The 19,150-nt window shown below is 38.9% G+C and overlaps 1 protein-coding gene across 1 annotated transcript; it reads right to left on the bottom strand.

Annotated features, from left to right (window-relative positions):
- Positions 1-316: 316 nt before the first annotated feature.
- plekho2 (pleckstrin homology domain containing O2) lies at positions 317-18,533 on the bottom strand. Its single transcript, XM_088641173.1, has 6 exons — positions 17,805-18,533; positions 12,836-12,985; positions 11,927-12,049; positions 6,712-6,816; positions 5,997-6,095; positions 317-5,547 (listed from the first exon to the last, which is right to left on the bottom strand). Exons 1-6 carry the CDS (start codon positions 17,811-17,813, stop codon positions 3,841-3,843), a joined length of 2,193 nt encoding a protein of 730 aa, XP_088497299.1. The 5' UTR covers positions 17,814-18,533; the 3' UTR covers positions 317-3,840.
- Between the last annotated feature and the right edge of the window lie 617 nt (positions 18,534-19,150).

Here is a 19,150-nt window from a genome sequence, read left to right as displayed (position 1 = left end):
TGCAGAACTTATTCTTACACATAAAATAAAAGCATACCTTTGTTTTTGCACAGTCTGCATTTACTGTATCATGAGGATGTATTTGTTGGTGTGGGTAAACTGACTATTGAGCCTTTTGTTCCTTTTTTCACAGGGTAGCTTATAGAAACAGTGTTTCTTCTTTTGCTATTAACAAAAGCAGAACCATTTTTAAATGTGTTTTTTTAAATAGAAAACTCAAATGTATGCATGAAGGAAGCCTACAGGGACAATGTTAGCTCTGCAGAAAGAGACCTTGCAAGTATTATTTCATTATGAACAGAAGCAAAGAAATCTCGGTGTAAACAAGGTTATCTTTATTAAGACATGCTTTCCATAGCAACATTTTTTCGCAGAATTGCTAAAGGCAAATACAATCTTATTATTAGTAAGTGCTTTTTACAATATATTACAAAATGAAAAGAAAACATTAAAATAAATATTTTAATAAAATAACCAACCAATTGACATTTTTTCAATTTGATTTAAGGCTTTAAGGCTTTAGCCTGTTCTAATCTATAAAGCCAGATAATTTAAGCCATGCTCACTATATACTGTAGTTGTCTGAACAAATTCTTCTTAATCATTTATCTTCAACTTTGATTATTTACAAGGGTAAACATAAACATGGTACTGTATATCCTGAGGTTATGTCATGGAATTGAAAATATGTCACTATTTAAAAAAATGAAATTATAAATATGCTGTATTTCTAAAAAGAAAAAAAAAAGAAATGACCTGAAACATATTTGCACTCCTACTGTGAAGTTCAACCACCCATTCTGAAAACAGAAAGTATCTTGAGTAATACAGTATGTGTAAGTGAATGTTTCAAAATGGCTGAACACACTAGTGGGTTTCACTGAGAATAGGGTACAACTCAGGAGCAAAACCATTCTCTTAAAGGCAAAAGGGTCAATTCATGGCACAAGTACAAAGCTCATATTTTTAAAAACGATAAAACACACAGCTCCAAATCACTGCCCAGATGTGAAAGTGAGCATGGCAGTACCATTTCCCAGTTCCCTCTGTCTGGAATGAAACAAGAACAACCAAGAACTGATTCTGATGTAACAGGGGGAACGGGAGAAAAAGCAAAAATACAATTACCTACAAAGAATCAGTAGATTAAGACATTTTATTAACCTTCCTGACTGTCATAAAACCAGAAACAGCTGGAATCTTCCATCCTTGCAGTATGGACTACTCTTTTCATAGTCTTCACTTAATTATATGGTTTATTACAGATTATATTTATCTCACACACAGTAACATAAGATCAGGTGTCACCCTTGCTTTAAAATCTGAAGTGGAAGATAAACTGTGCCTTTTGACAAAGATTACAAATCAAATCAAATTCCACAAATTATTCTCTGTCTTTGTACAGAGAGAGGGGTTAAAAGAACAGTGCCACGTTAAAGTGGGAAATAAATCTTGATAATTAAATGCAGTATCACATTATGCATCCATAAGGGCAGTGTGAAGTTAAAAGATTAAATTATCCACAGATTGAAGGTTTACATCTGGAATTGGGTTTTAGCTAATAATTAGGTGCCCTTGAAATTGACACAATCCAGAGTCTTAAAACTTCCAAAACTGTACTCTGATACTCTAATATTCGAGAACTCGGTGAAGTGATAACAGAGCATGCACTAAAACTCTTGAGGTACTAAATGGAAAAACAGTACACATTTTCTAGGCCTCTCCAGTAGGAATCCGGAGGCTCTAATTACAACTGCTCTACAGCCTTCATGGTAGTAATTCAGCACAGCTGGCATTTCTCACAGTCACATCATTCGCAACACGTCATGATGGAAACATCGCTGCTCTGGCGTCAGCAAATTCATCTCAAATTCAATCAGCCTCCATATTTCAAATGGTTAGTGATTGTGCTGATCATGAATGCTCCTTGTGAGCCAGGAACCTCCAAGAAGCCAGTGCTTTTCAGCACCCGTAATGGAACCAGAGTTCCCTGCAGCCCTATGTTTACTTTACCATACTGTCATTGGTAACTGTATAGAAAATTAAATTCTTGCATTAGGCTGAGATTCCTAGGTATGAACACACAGTACCAATGAACATGTATATACATACTGTATTTATCAACTCACAACCACAACTTAATAAGCAGACAACTTATTCCTCTTTCAACAGCTTTCAATTTGACTAATACTCATTTTTGTTGTGAGTTATTCAGGAAGCATTTAGTTCCTGTTGATTATTTATAAATCTTATATAAAACGCTGCTTAGGTCTACATGTTATGGTTGTAAAATAAAGTCAGTCCCGACAAGTGCCTGTTTTACATGAATCCCCCAGACTGTAGCCTGAAGACACATCACCAAACATGGACCAAAACTATCCGACACAATGGTTTATATTATATACAAAAAATATATGTAATTATTAGATTTATTTAAAAAAGATGCTCAGTTATTTCCCTGCACATACAAGTTTTACCTGGCATATTACCATTCTCCACTATACAGTACTGATGTATCTCAGAGAAGTGCTATTTATCCTCCATAATTGACTAATTAAGTATAATTAGAACTCTCCCACACTGGAATATTTTAAATACCTTTTAATTGATGCTTAAAATAACCACAATTTCTACTCAACTTGTTACAGATTATTACAGTTGTATAATTACTAAGTAATTGTTCGTATCCAAAATGAGTTATAAAAGTGAATATGATACATGATATGCTAGAAATTTAGTTGGCTAGGCTTTGCTCACCTGTACAGTATTAGTTATCAACAGCAGTGTTACAAAGAGGCACAAGACCTTGATTTTACATTTAAAACCATATCACTGAGTGATGCAATCAGTAAATCAGGTAAATCTTCACTTAACTGTACAATGTATTTACAATATATATTTTCTGACTCATTCAGACCAGTGACTGTTGATGGTTAGAAAATGAACAGGCTGTGCAGCAGAAAAAATGTCTGTGTATCAAGTCCAAATACTCAGACTTGGCTTTAGAGAAGACATAAATAACAGTGCAGTCATTGAAAAGTTTTTTTTTCTAAAATACCTGTGGCAGCCATGACTAATTTTCTTATCTACAGCATAGTTTTCCAAGAATACCTGGATGAGTTCACTTAATACGTGGAATGTCTCTGGCATTAATGAAAAAAAAACATTTTTCTGTGAAATCTTCCATCATTTCTTAAAAAGGAATTTACCACAGGAAAATGTGTCTGCAGTTTTGACATATTTTAAATGAAAAGAGAAAAATGAAAAAGAAAGAGCAAATTAAAAAATGTCACATTATTTATTTATGAGGAGAATTTCTTTAAGTATAGACCTCAGAATTTGTAATTACTGTATATGTTTGATTGGGCCCATAACTTGGAAAAAGTCATTAAGGCTTTATCATGTCCAAGACAACCTTGAATTCCAAGAGTAAATTTGCATGCAGTTGATCTGTATTTGAAAAGTATCAAAATTACATTACAGTATATAACAAAAAACCTGAATATTCTTGAGGATTCAGTGTGTGTCATACAAAATATTGGACTGATAGCAACTGCTTTTAGCACTTCATTATATTAATTTGGTGACATTACACCAAATTTTACACAATAGAGAGTACAGATTTTTACAACCTTTTCAGCCTTTCCTTCCTCATTATTAAGATGTTTGAATCAATTGCACTTTTCAGTAAATAATATTGTTATATATATATTTCAGTAATCACTTTTATACAGGATAACATTTCTGTGTGTGTGCAATATAAATACCTTACAGGCAGTGTTAGGAAATACAACTAACAAATAATAACTGTAACTTTATGACTTTAAATACTGTCTACTGTCACCAGCTTTTTCTCTTGCTCTTTTTACCTGTGCTGTTGGACTCTTTAAGATTCTGAACTTCTTTCAAGAACTCATCTGCTTTCCTGAGCTTTTCCACAGCTTCGTTCAGTATTTCCTCTGCAGATGGGTCTTCCGGCACTAGGCCATCAGGCAGGTTTCCTTGAGAGCCCTTGGCTGTTTTCTTCTCATCCAGTTTTTGAAGAAGCTCCTCAGTTTTCTCAAGCTCCAAGGATACTTGATTCTTCAGCTTGTTCATATCAGTATTCAAAGAACTTACATTCAGTTCCCTCATAGTCTCCCTTGAACTTTGCTGTGCTGACTCTGACAACAGGTCTCCCGTTGAAGCAAATTTTTCTTTTGATATTAGTTTCAGAGGCACTGGAGGGGGACTTGGCTGCATGATGCGTTTACTCTGCACCAGTTGTTGTACTGAAGCTACTTTGTCTGCATCCTGAAAACACATCTCCTTTGCTTTTTCTGTGGTGCGTGGCTCCTCTTCCAGCCTTTGAGTAGCTTTGTCTTCATCTCCACTGTCTTCACTCAGATTCTCCCTGCTGCCACTGAGAGCTGTGGTTGAAGCCCTCATGTTGTCACTTTCAGATTCGTCCCCTGATTGGCTGCTGTGGGTGCTGTTGTCTGACTTCACATCTTCTTGTTCGCCTGCAGAAGGATTTGAAGGCTCAGGGCTCTTTCTCATACTCTTCAGATCCAAATTCTCACTACTGGGTTCTTGAGAGAGAGGACCATCCTCTTTAGGTTGGGATGGTTTCACACTTTCTGGTGCATCTGGTTGAGTAGCTGTTGCACTGTCTTCAGGCGGAGTCTTTTGCTTTGCTTCTGCAAGCCAAACAACACCTGATGCCTCCCCGGTATCAGATGGTTGATCACTAGCAGTTGTCTTGATAAGGGGTTTCAGGGGTTTTTTCTTGGGAGGAGCAGGAGGTGCAGAATTCTTTATGATGGGTTCTGGAGACAGGGATTTTGGTTTAGGAGGAGGGGATGAGGGCTTTAGGGTTTCCATTTCTGCGCTGGAGCCAGCTGCAGGAGTAGCCTCCGTCTCCACTTCAGAAGGGCTGGGAGCCGCAACCTGCTCTTCTGGAGAAGGGGTTGGGGGACAGGAAGCGTCCTGGGCAGGAGGAGTTTCTGCAGACTCCTGCAGTTCAGTGACTGGAGGACTAGTTTTGATTTCTTGGGGCTGGAGGACTTCGTCTGGTGGACTGGTGGGAGACACATCTTCAGCTTCCTCGCCTCCCTGATCAGTGTTGTCAGCAGCCAGGGAATCCTCTGAACCCTCCTTGTCCGCTGGTGGAGCCGGCTTCTTGTCTTTAGATGGAGGCATCGGTGGTTTGAGGTCTTTGGCAGGCGGTGATGGAGGAGCAGGTGTCTGTGCGCTGCCGTCTTCTTCTGGTGTGATGCTCAGTTTGTCTGGAGGTGCTGTGGGAGCCAGGGGATCAGTACTATCACCATCAGGAGAGACCTCCTTCAATTCCTCCTTCTCAGTTAAGACACTCAGTTTGTTTTCTTTAGAAGGAGGCATGGGTGGTTTCAGGACTTTCTTCTGAGGAGTAGGTTCACCACTAGAAGTTGGCTTCCCAACTTCGTTAATATCATTTGCATCAGTGAAAACAGGGTGGTTTCCATTGGGGGTGTTGTCAACCGCATCCAGATCAAGCCTCAAAATCCCATCGGATGCCACACTGGCAACCTGTAAAATCAAGGGGATAAGTTAATCTTTCTGTAAGTTAAAGTCTAACAGTGCTCTAGGCTATAACGAAGCAGAAGTTTTGTTCCCATGATCCAAAGCATGGTTGTGTCACTTACTTTGGAAACAGCAACAAAATGTTTTTGTAATTACCCATCTGATTAGTGACTGAGAAACACGTTTGTTATCCAGAATCGCTAGTCTGCTAATCCACAAAATGAAATAAACTAGTGCTGTGCAAAAGCTATGTCTTCCTGATTCATGCAGGTCTGGCAAAATCAAGAAGGGCACTGTTCCCAGACTTGCAATGACCAACTGAGCGTGAAAAATGGATGACTGCTAGAATAAATCTTGTTTGAAGAAAACCACCGATGGAAGATCAGCTGAATGTCAACTGGAGATCCATCTTTCATCAGTGTATTGTTGTGGAAACTACTTAGACAAACATGTACCTCTTTCATATGAATCCTGGTTGGAGGTCTTCGACCATGGTTCCCTTTAGGCCTTGAGCGTGTCACATGTTCTAAAGAACAGCTCTCATCTACCTTGATCTAAAAAAGCAAAGAAAATACATTTTGGATGAATCTTTCTGTCCTTCTCTGAGATTGAATATATAATAATACAAGAGACTGCAAAGGTGAGTAACGTATTGATTTTGGTCAGGAATTCTTCAAAATTAAGCTCTGTCTGAACATTTTTAACCTTGAACAGTGACCAATATGTCCAGAGACTTCAGGATATAAGTAAATCCTAAAAGGTTATTCACATAGCTAACCCAGAGGATAAGGTTAATCCTGTTTTGGGACGAATAATAAATCAAGCACACAAGGTTCACCATTAGGGAGTATATTTATGACTGAAATCAGGAAGTACTTTATACTAAAGGTGGTGGTGAATCTGGAACAAACTGTCCAATTGTTGAAGCAGCTGATTGAGAGATCAGCTCACCTGATCTCTGGATCAGTAAGCTACTGGCAATCAAATGAGGAAGACAGTTGTGATGGCTTCCTCAATATTGTAGTCTTCTCTTCTGCTTTGAAACATTGTCTGTTAATGGCTTGTACTCAAAGTGAAAGGTTTTGTTTGGCTTACATTCACTGTGGGTACAACAGCAATGTGGGCTGACTCTGACTTCTTGAATGTCCACAAGAAAGAGGAAATATTTACCTCATCAAATACTTTATTTTTAGCTCTGTTGATCCCATCACTCAAGGCCTTGATCCAGGCTTCCTTCTCCTCAGGACTCTGAGTCTGCAGCTTGATGTCGTGAACCTAGAAACCCCAATGGCACTGCTGTTAGAGTTCCAGCTTCTGAAATAGACATGGTGGTGAGGAACTCACACCTGCCACCTCTAACTATAGAGCTGCAATAACACTATTCACACCTTGCGCCCTGCCAGAAGTAAAAATGCCATTTGTATAATACACTGCTGGCACACTAGGATGGCTGAACTATTTACTGTTTCACATTTTGCCTAAATAAAAGAACAACATTTCTGTGTGCATGTACACAGGGACATTATATACATTTTGAAAGTAATCTTTGAATTTCAAGACCTGACCAATCTCCTACGAAATAAATATTGTTTGCAGACTCCATTGTGCTAATTAATTGAAATACGCTGTAAGTAATTAAGATTCAGGCAAGCCTGAGCAGAGGAAGAAAGTGGGCTTACATCAGGCTGACGCCTTTGGGACTGAGCTGCAGTGTAAAGAAGGGCTTTGTTGCTTTTAAATGACCTCATAGCCACAAGTGGCCAATACTTTATGCTTTGATTCTGAGGTTGCCAAGGAATACACTGTGTGGCAGCCAAGTTCGGTTGCCCTTACATAGATTTTGTTAGCCATTCATTTTGTCTGTGCAGCTTGCAGATTTTTTTCCTGCCAGTACACTTTCCTGACTGAGAACTCAGGCACTATGTCTCAGGGGAAATATCAGCTTTATTAATATTAATACTTCATTGATTCATACAGGCAGAGACTGCATTTATATATTTAACATTCTACAGGCTTCTCTGTCTAAAGGATCAAGGATATCCTAATAAGCTGAATAGCTAGAGAGGCCAAATGATCTTCTCTCACTTGTAAGCTTTCTCCTGCAATTTTTTTTCACAAGATTACAAAAATTAAATTTTTCAGACACTTTCAAAAATATTTATTTTTGATCCAGCTTTTCTCACATGGCTCCCAACTTTGTCGTTTTTTTCTTCCCTCAAGTGATCGTACAGAATCTACTGAATAAACTCAACTTGCACAGGTTCAGTATCTACCTGCAATCTGATCAAATATGAAGTAGGTACAGTAGCTGCGTCAGCATGTGTCGGCTGCACTAAAATATAATACTACTGAACTTCTTTTATTTATGGCGAACAAAAGTGCAAAAACAAAACATGGAAAATTAAAGCCGTAGGTAGGGCTCTGCTCTGGTCCAAGGTATTCCAGTGGACTGGATGCTGAGTCCAGGTCTGAAGAGAAAACCCAAACCGCCTTGTCTGCCTTTGAACTGTTTGCTTAAGCCACTACACCAAGCTGCTTACTGTCCAAAAAAAACAGGGAAGATAACGAACACTTTGTCAAACAAAATCACCTACAGGAAACAATAGAAAAGAAAAGAAAATATACAGTGTGGTCCTGTGAGCCTATCTAAGAAAGCCTGGAATTCAACCATCTCCTGAGGAAAATATCCATGACCTAAGAATTCTCTACTAAATACAAACAATTACACTGTAAAGCTGTTTGATTCTTGCTTTCTAAGTTGTTTTTTCCCCTCACTGATAACATCAACACTGGGGATGTGTCGAGGGCTCCAGATGAGTACCTCGCCTCTCATAAATTAGCTGCCATCCTGTTTTGATTTATCTTCCAATAATATTATTATGCATAGCTCCTATCTGTATGTGACCTATTGTTCTGCAGCATTGGTGAGGGGGGTGCAGTGTGTCTCTCATCCCCAGGCCCGGTGTGTGTGTTTGTGTGTTTCTGTTTGTGCGCGGCAGCTGGGAATGAGGCTTTGCTCTGAGGGTCTCCGTTTCCAAACACAAAACAAATGCGTCGCCAGAGTTATGGGCCATTAGAGTTACAGTTGCCCTCCACGGAAAATAATGAATTTCAATTAGTGTTACTGGAATTCATTTTATGTGGTTGAAAAAAAAAGTAAACTGAAACTTACAGCTTCACAGCATGTGGGGTCTGGGCTATAGCAGTGGTTTATTGCTGAGCAAAGTCTTGGGATCAAAACAGGATGTAAACGCCTGTTATACTAGCAGGGCATCGTTTTCCCACATTGATACTTCTATATTTTATATAAGGTTTCATTATGCAGCCCTTCAGATCACCCAGGATTATTTTGATCTTAGTCTCCTAAATCTACTGTTGCTCTCTTGCATTGAATTCAGAATTTCCTAGTCTGGTCCGTGAGCCACAGAGGAAAGAAAAGCTGACATGCTAAGATCCATAGTTTTCAGCTGTTTGAAGCTGCATGTAAAAGCCAGTTTGCTACTGGGGTCAGGGATGCTTGCCAAATTCCCTGTTTCATCATCTGTTAGTAATAGGGCATTTTTTTAACAGTTAGGTTGTTTTTTTTACTTTTTACAGTTTTTCCCCATGTTTAATTTAAGAAAGAAACATCAGTGGCATTTTATTACGCATAAAGAGGATTTTAGAAATAAAAACTCCATCATAAATACATAGCTTTTTGTTTCCCTCAACACAGCTACAGGCAGACAGAATTACTGTTGTTAGTTTACTTGGCTGATATGTTTACCCAATAAAAAGCACATTTGTACATCTGTTTATAGAACTAGTCATTTTACCATTTCATCAGTTCAGGTCATTTTATCAGCTTGAGGGAAGAATCCAGCTCAGAAAGAGTCCCACCAGGGATTTGAACCCAGAACCTACTCCTGACAAGTCCAGACTCCTAAGAACTATTCCATAGTTCCTGGTGATACATAATTAATGCTTTGCATACAAATAACATTTTGTGTATGCAAATACTAGATCACTCTTCTTGTTCTATGAATAACAACACTGATTTATATCTTTTCAAGGAATGCTTAAGAAACTGCAAGGACCTCTGTAATCTTAACCTTGTTATTCAAAAGTTATTTTAGTTATCTGAGAAAATACTGAAGCTTGGTGGTGGGGTAATTAAGGTAATTAAACTGATGCATGATTTCACCTTTTGTTTTGTTTTTTCTGATATTACAGTCTTGCCCAAGCTCTCCCTCTGTTCTTTCTGCTCAGAAAGGCTTGCAGCTCCAATAAGCAGGGACGAACAAACTATTCTTTGATGCCAGCAGAGGGAGTTACCAATAGTTTGGATTTAGGGCACTGTGCCTAGTCTTCCAGCTAAACTAAGAGGTGTGCTATTGTGTTCCTGCGGTCTTGTGTCAGGCACTCTTTCACTGCTCAGGCCAGGCTCTGTTTTGGAAGCGCTGGCTTGAAATTAATTTTCATTTCATTTCTAATGATGGAAAGAACTCACAAGGGCAAGGGACACCTAAACCAATATTCTTTATTCCAATATTTAGCACACAGGACTGAGAACATGAACGCTGGTTTGTGGTTGTTTTGAGATTAAGATTAAGATTAAAAAGCTTATTTCAGTGAACACTTCTCTAATGTCCATACTGCTTTTGGAAAACACAGGAGCTACTGTCAGCCATGCTGAATTCAGAGTTGACATTTGTTATAGATTTTTTATTCATACACTTGGGAAGGACAGAATGAAAAAAAAAAACGCCCTCCTTTGGTTTTCTTTGATTTACTTCCTTGGTTGACGGGAGATCTTTTGATAGGAGTGTAAGAGAACTCGTGGGGTTCAGCGCAGTCAGGTTTAATTGAATAATTGATTAGCAAATGAACTTGGTCACGCAATACGAAAACATCTGGCCAAGCCACTGGTAATTAAGAAACCTCTCCTGACACGGGAATAGAGTTAGTTCAATTGTTGGAGTGTGTGGAACTTGAAAAATGTCTCAAAATTGTTTTGGTTTAATACATGTCTGTGCTCCATTTGTCCTCTTTTACATGTATTCTGTTTTCTAGGACAAATGTCTTAGGACACTTCAAGACCTGGGCACCACCTTTTGCTCTAACACCATGTATTAAATAACATAACCTAAAGCATAGAGCTGACGTTTTCTAAAACATGATTATTTGTGGAACATAATACCTCACCTCCTTCTGAACTAGACAGCCAGCGGACTGCCGCCACAAGACCATGTGGCTGAAGGAGGTTCTAGGCAGTCACTGGACCGATCATCCACAAAGACATATAGAGCTATTCATATCTTCACAAAAATACCATGAAATGGTGTCTGCATTTTTCTCGTTAAAAACAGCCTCTTACCAACAGATAGCAGAGCATGTTATTAAGGTTAAAGGCTGCTCTATAGTTTCTGTCCCCACCAGTTGAAACAGCACTGAATGGCAGCTTTGATATTCTCTACCTAATGGTTTTGCTGCCTCCACCTCAGTTCAGCACACAGGACTGAGAACACGAATGCTGGTTTGAGGCTGTTTTGATAAGACCACAAGTATTTGCATACTGGGCTCTGCCACCAAGCATTCCAGCCTGAGCCCAAGAAGGCTGTGGGACCAAAACAAGAACTTCAGGTAGAAACTGATCCAGGCGCGTGACCGCAACGATGAGAAATGGCCCCTACAAGAAAGAGGTGAGCTGCTGTCATGGGTCTCAGTCCCTTCACGTGAATCTTTGAAAAGGGGAAGCACTCCCAAAATGTCAGAATGTAATTATAAACTGAGCAGAAATACTTTTTTCTAAACAAGAGCTGCTAGAAAACACAGTCTGTTAAAAGCAATGTGTGGGTTAGGTGAAAGAATCCGTATATTGGCTTTTGCACTGTAGAAGTGTCAAGCCTTACCCTTCCTATAAAGGGTGACTGGTCTTTTCTAGGCTTTAAAGTACAATGAGCAGGGGCATCTTGTGCAGCACTTCTGTTTCCTCTCTGTAGCCTTTAGCAAGTTCTCTTCATTATTGCGCTCCCCTCTAGCTCAGCTATTTAAAATGTAATTTTATTTTTTTGCAAAACCTTTAATCTGTACCACTGGAAAAACAGTGAGTATTGTCTATTTTACTGCCTGTTTTTTCTTCGTTCACTTTACACTGTATTAAGGACACCTGCCTGGCAGAGAAGGTTTGATGGCACAGGACGTTGGGGGCTTCACCTGGGTAGAATTTCTCTGCATTTAAACCAATGCCAATGGAACACCAGGCTTTTTTATTGTTTTAATCCAAGTGTTTCATCTAGGAGTGTTTATGGGTATATCTTCAAAAGACCTAAACACACAAGCAAACACCATAGACTGCCAATCCCGAGGACAGACAGCCAAGCTAAAGCAGAGAGCTGACACTTACCTTACTCCCAGATTTGGGGGCTCGAATTAAAATCAACCTGTTTCTCTTTTTAAAAGCACTCCGTAGCTCATGACATTTATCATAGTTCTCCAGGTCAACTTTTTCCATGCAGTTCTTCAAGTCCTGCACAAAAGAGGATGCATCTTGATTAGATTCTGTCCAAAATGATGCCTCTGAAATGAGCCAAATGGCTGATAACATTGTTATTTAACGTAAACAAACCTTGCACTATTGTTATAACCTTTGGAACTGACTGGGAGAGCTATATATCAAACTAACTAGACATTACTGAACTCTGCATGTCTGTAGAAAAGAACAGTTGGTTTTATACCGCTCTCTTGACTTTGTAACTATCCTGTTTTAAAAGATTATATATAGAGTAATAATGACTGTCAGCCCACAAAGATCAGAGTCTCAGTATAGATGTTACCACAAATTAAAGGTTTAAGAAATAACTTCAAAAGGGCAAATGAGCCTTCCACAATCATGCATTTAAGATGCTGAGGTGTAGAACGAAGACCTGTACTGCACACTGTCAAGCTGTGGCTCAGTAACACACAATGTCCTTGAACATCTCATTTGGACAAACAACTGTGACAATGTACAATGTGCAGGCAGCGGGACAATTAATCTCACTAAGAAAAAGCACCCAATGCAATGAAAATGGCAAGCGCTACGACTTTGAAATATTCATACTTTTTATGATAAAATGACTTAATTTCCTCATTACTTGCAGCTGGTTCTAGACATGGAGCAATTTATCAAGGATGTCAGCTTTCCTGGTTTATTATCTAAAAAGAGTAACCAGTTTGTTCATTTTTAAAATAAAACTATCAACACATGACTGTCATAGCAACAGATTTTTCTTTCAAGCATGACACGCAACAAATTATTTAATGTCTGATTTACCTCGTTGTCATAGACCAGTATCTCTGTCCTCTCCAACTGAATGTAGCGATCCTTGTATGTCCCCAAAATCTTCCCAGAGGACTTCTTGATCCAGCCAGCCTTCTCTGGAACCTTCACAGCTTTAGGCTGTTCCTTCTGCTCATTCCCATCCTGTACCAGAAGGAGGAATACAGCAGAGGACAATAATCAATTAGTGTGCTCAAAAAAGCATGCATAACTGAAATCTGGCAAATGAAGAGCACCACAACAAACCTCAGCAAAAACCCAATACCCTGACAAGATGTTTCTGCTTTGCAACAGGCAGGAGAGCTAAGTGAAACTAAGTGGGTTGTCAGGTCTGATATTTCCTTTGCCTGATACTGTAAAATTGAAGCATCAGTGCAAGGCTGCTAAATTTAGATTGTTAAAACCTTTTCTTCCCCCAGACATTTATTTCATATTCAGCTTTAACCCCCTACGGTATTATGACAGTTGCTCTTTGAGACCTTATGCCATTCAGAAGTGTTTCATAACCTTGGGATAGTATCTGGTACACAGTCAATATTAATCAGGAAATCCCAAAGTACACAAAGACAAATGTCTGGAGAAATTGTCGTGCTGTTTAGTCTTCTAAACAGCGGTCATCCCTTACATACTAAGAGGCCTTTTGAGAACATATTAGCAAAACCTGCAGATTCTTCTGGGCGTATCCTACGCCAAGCGAACTTGAAAAAATTAGACAGGAAACAAATGCTCCTGTAAGTTCCCCAATTTTCACATCACAACGCACGGAAAAAGGCAGAAGTATGAAACAGCTATCAACAGCAGATGGGAATATAGATTCATTAATGGTTCATTGTGTAGTTCTCTTTAGTTCCAAAAGAAAATCACAAGTACCTTTAGATACTTGGCTGAAATCCCAGTCTTTCCTAACTATACAAGGAAATTCCACAGGATATCTTATTAAGGGTCAAGTTAGCTGTTTTTCCACTTTCACTGGGCTTGCTAGCCATTGGGAGACTTCTGTGCTGCTGTAACGCTGCAGACATTCAGGAGGGGAGTGCTTGGAATAAAAAAAAAGTAGACTTCTAATGCTGCAAAGATCATGCATTCTTGTTCTAAAAAGAAACTCAGAGCAGTCTGGATACAAGTCAGCAACCAGCACCCTGTGAGGGGATCACTAATGAAGAGGGGTAGAGTGTGACTGAGTTTAGTTTTTCCCATGTCAGTGCAGGGAAATTGAACATTTCTCGCCACCCACGGGAAGAAAAATACATGGTTAAAATATTAATCCAGGCATTGTCTGGGCGTGGTGCAGAAAATCAGATTCTCAACCAGCTGAGCGCAGCTTTTTATAGCAGGAACACTGCTGGCCCCCACATTAGGCGTGATGGAATTAATAAAGGTTTACACACAAAAAAACAAAACCTTTCAAAAAATGCATAGCCCTTAGCGTTAAGAAAACATTTTTTATTGGTCATATAAAAGCAAAAGCTATGATGTATTGCCCAATATAGGCTTTACCCCAAAGCCGAGTTCAGACAGAAAAGGAGTGTTGCTAAATTAATTGGCAGTTTGGAATACATCTAAACCATGTTTTGCTGTTTAAGGAAGTGCTTCTTCTAGAAGTGCTTAAATGATTATTATCGGCAAAATAAGAATTTGCTTTCTGTGATCCTAAACCTTTCTCTAATAAATAAATAAATGAATAGGTTCAGTCTGGACTCATCTGAACCATGTGCAATATTTTCATTCATTAGAATCACCGAGTTTTCATTTCTGTGATATACAGTGGAATTCCTGTCACAAATACGCATTTTGAAATAAAAAACAAAAGCGAGGTTTTGGGCAAAAGCACAGATATTCCTCAGCTCACACGTGTTCCATATAAAATCAGCTGCAGAAAAAACAAGTTGCATCTGTGATACATTTAAAACCTTCTGAGCACTGACCCTTTGCTGCCTTGACCAGCCTGCTGTGTGCCTCAAAGTCCATGTGATCCTGTTTTCACAGGGCTACTAATCAGGGGGGAGGAAACAGCAGTCAAGTACCCTGTCACTCCGACTGTAGCTAAATAAGAGACATTCTGAGGCTTCAAAATATCTCTCAATACAAGGAAGTTTCAGAGCAGCCAAAAGCCCAACCAGAAATGCAGTACAGTGGAAAAAGTTATACAACTTTAGTCTCTGTTTTAATATTAACACGTATTGTACTCCATTGGCTGTACCAGTGTCACAGGGGTTAAAACTGGACTGTTTTTTCCATATACTGCAATATACAGTGTGTTGCCAACCTTTATCTAAAATGGTGTATTTCACTTCTAAGGTATAAGAGCCTAAAATAAATGGTAATAACTCAGACTGGCCATAAATATGCAATAAAACTATCTTTCACGTAAGCACATGCCTTCGTTTTGGAAAAACGGGCAAAGTGAGGCCAACATTTTTAATCCATATGCTTTCTTTCCTTAGAAGTTTCCTTCCTCTTTTATGTTTAAAGATGAATAATCCATTAGTTATCAAGAGTACCGGGGCAGTTTCTTAAAGCAGCTCCACGAGTGACCGAGTCCCCAGACGCGAGTCTGAGACAGAGGGAGAAAATCATGGCGGAATTTGTGGTCCACACACACCAGCTGACCGAGGAAGATGGGAGGCCAGCCAAAATGTGTGTGTCTTCATTTAGCAAAGCCCTCGCAGTAAAGAAACCCCACCCACACCATAAGGCCCACATCTGAAATGCGCTGTGATGGCAGGCAGCTGGTCTGTGTCTCAGAATGCTCTGCAAAACCGATTCCATCAAGTTATTGCTCATGACTAAACACCACCCTTAAAAAAATTAACATGGAAAGCAGGCTGGGTTCAAATTGTTTAGAAAATGTTATACTTTACCAAATGATGTGAAATTTGGTAATGATTTGGTGTGAAGTTGTTAGGACTGTAAAAATAAGCACTTTGTTGTTTAAATGCACAGCAATGAAAGGTTAGAAGTCAGTTATATTTAAAATATGACATTAATTTCAGTATAAATTTGGAGATTCACATACTGGCAAAGAGAAGTTTAATGTAATGTAAAAATGCTGAAGAAAAGTCCATTCATAAAGTGGTCAGATATACACAGTAATTCTTTGTAGCCCAGGAACAATCAGTGCTTGATGTCTGTGTAAAACGTACAATCTGTATTTTCTGGAACTATAGCTTAAGTGTATAAAATTACCCGAAAAGTCGAAAACTCAAGGAACAAAGATTTATTTTGCAAACTAAAATAATGCAGTGTAAAAAATCAGCATTTATAAAGATCCGATAATTAGGCCTCAAAACTGATTGCCTAACTTGAGTTTGTAAAATTGATGATGATATACAAAAATAAGGCAAAATTAACATTACAGTCATTGAAGAAAGGATTTACTTCATTAAGTCACCAAGCTTTAAAATGTTTGACTGTTCATCTATTCCCCCAGGTAGGTGAAGGGATCTCGTTTGAACTGTAAGACAGTCTCTCAGGATATCATTTACAGTATTCGAATCTACCATGCCAAAATATGATAGTTCCTGTTTTACTTTTAAATTAGTTCCCTTGCACTGGATGCAAACTTCCACAATACGCTGTGCTTCAACAAACACAGCCCAAGGCAAGACAAAAGCCATTCTTAAATCTGCTCCATAGTCAGACACGCTCATCCATCTCCCTCAAAAAAGCTCTCTCTGCTTGTCATGAAACCTTAACAAAAACGAAAAGGTTTTATGTGAGGAGACTGGATATCATGTTTAATTTAAGAGCCAAGTCTGGATCAGTGATGAGACCCATAAACAGCCCAACCTTCATTTGTACCTGAGTGGGCTGACCTTTTCACTTCTAAAAAATACATTCACTACTGTACCATGCGTTTGATGCGTTTTTATAACGCGTTTCAGTATACTGCAATGTCACAATAAATGTTACAACTCGATCGTATGTTAATAAGGACCTGATTAATGGCTAATCAGAGAATTAAGGGCGGCTTTAAACTCACTCTTTTAAGGGGCGAACAAACATGGGGACTTCAAGCTGAGTTGTTATCTCATGCACTCACAGGCAACTTCATTTATATTGCTTATTTTCGAACAGTATACAGTATGTGCCGCGCCTCCCCTGTTTCCTGTCTGTATCTCTATGGCCATACTGATGGATTAGCTGCAAGCAATCATTACAAAGTATCGGGGTACTGTGGGGCTTGCTGATCTCCGGGCCGGTGGCGGCGGGAATGCTGCAGACAGACTGACAGGGTGACAGCTGGTTCTGACAGTGCTAAACACCAGCAGGGTTGGCCAGCAGTAAAATATGAAATTTGTGCCGATACGTTTTTTTGTCACCTGACTTTGCTGTCTGACTTTGTTCAACAATAATGTATAAAAAAAACAGCAACAACAAAATACAAATCAGAAAAGTTACTGTTACTAATGATGGTTTTATATTTAAACAGCCGAGCTGCATCAGATTCATTTCCTATTAATTTATATACAGAACAACGGAAAACCATCTTTCATTTGGTCATAAAATCATATACATATAGCTGGACGTGTTCATCTGTTTATCAAAATTGCTACATAATATTAAACCTTAAATAAAAAATGAGCTGTTGCACATTTAACTGTCGCTCCACAAACCATTTTCTATTGTCCACTACTGTCAAACATTTTTATGAAATAACTATTCATTATTTGTTCATTAGCCACGTTCTTGAGTATCAGTGTCTGGGGATGCAAGACCTGCGCAGCACAGGGACAGTTTCTTACAGCGATTTATTAAAAATGGCAAGGCAAGCTCAAAAATGACTTTTGCAGTCCGGTGTACAGCCCACAGAGAGTTTTCGGGTAGTTAACACGGGGGGAAAAGGTTTAACTACGATATTAGTTTCCCGAAGAAAATCCGACATGCAAAAAGTACACGACCAAACATCACGTAGCCCGGTACCACGAACTAACTGAGCCCAATGCGGGCAGCATATACTCACATCTTCCATGATAAGAAGGAGACCAAGATCCGCTATGTCTGGAGGAAAAGCACTCGAAGACGATTTTCTCTCTCAGAAAATACAAAATATTTCTCTTCGTTTAAACGTCCACCTTTTCATATCCACCATGACGCAGGGAAAGAAACAAATAACAGGGAACTGTAAAAGTTTCAGCGCCGAAGCTTTTCTTCTTTTCTTTTTCCTCTTTTGACTCGCTGCTACGAAACAAGTTCAGAAAAAAAGTTTGGTTTCCGGTAAAGTCCCAGTGCAAGCAGACAGCTGTTTCTTAGATGGAAGAGAATCTTCCGAGCAGGGGAGTTGCATACTGCTGATCTTTACAATATCGTCTTTTACCGTTTCTTTTATCGTTTCTAAACGGGCACGGGATAGCAACAGATTCTACACACGAAAAACTCCAGAGGAAGTTTATCAGATGCCGCAAGCAGAAAGCTGCAGTACTTCAAGGAAACGAAAAAGCGCTACAAAATTAAACGAATGCGACATCCGTCCTTATAAGGCGAAGTTCTATAGCACTTGTAGGAGGATTGTCCAGCAACTTATGACCAACCGCAGCTAAGTCTTAATTACAATGAGGGAAATTTTATCCTCATCTATTACTGTTCTTGCACTTAATTTTGGTGCATTTCTTATTGCTCTTGCACTATCACCAGCCCTCGACAAAGATCTCAACATTATCATTCTTCTTTAAATCTAGGTGGTGTTCTTCTGAGCACGTAATTACCGACGTACACACAATTAGCGACACATCATCCTGTACGCTACTGCGCGCAAGATGAACTTTTGGGTATATTTCTGTCACCTCGTCATGTTTAGTTTCAGATCTTAGAGGGCAGATTTGTGAACAGGAAATACAGATGGGTTTGTCTTTTCACACCTTTTATGGACTATCGAAAACTTTATAACATTAGCTATAGTGCATTTACAATGAATCGTACATACAGATTGTCTTTTGGGGGCTCTCATCAATAAAGCAATTCAAGAATGTTTGGAACACTTATTAAGACGATATCAAGGCCTAATTTTGAGGTGCAGAGTCAAGCACAATCTTTCCACGTGGGATATAAGCCCAGAATTACCGATTGCCTATTTCATTTACAGACAATGTATTTTCAATCTTAGATGCTTCCTGTTTTCTAAACCTTTAATCTTCAGATGATCAATACACACAACAATAAAATGGGTTCTACAGTATGTGTGCACAATGATAACCCGCTACTTCATAATTATTTAGTAATTATATCAATAATTATATTACTAATATCATGTAAATATCATGTACTCAGCCTTCAAATGATGCTTCCTTCAAATGAGATTAAAACATTTCC

This window comes from Lepisosteus platostomus, chromosome 7 (genome assembly GCF_059453375.1).
Source record: "Lepisosteus platostomus isolate fLepPlt1 chromosome 7, fLepPlt1.hap1, whole genome shotgun sequence".
Classification (NCBI taxonomy): Eukaryota; Metazoa; Chordata; class Actinopteri; order Semionotiformes; family Lepisosteidae; genus Lepisosteus; species Lepisosteus platostomus.
The sequence above is the reverse complement of the archived record's forward strand: the minus strand, read 5'-3'. Positions and strand labels throughout refer to the sequence as shown.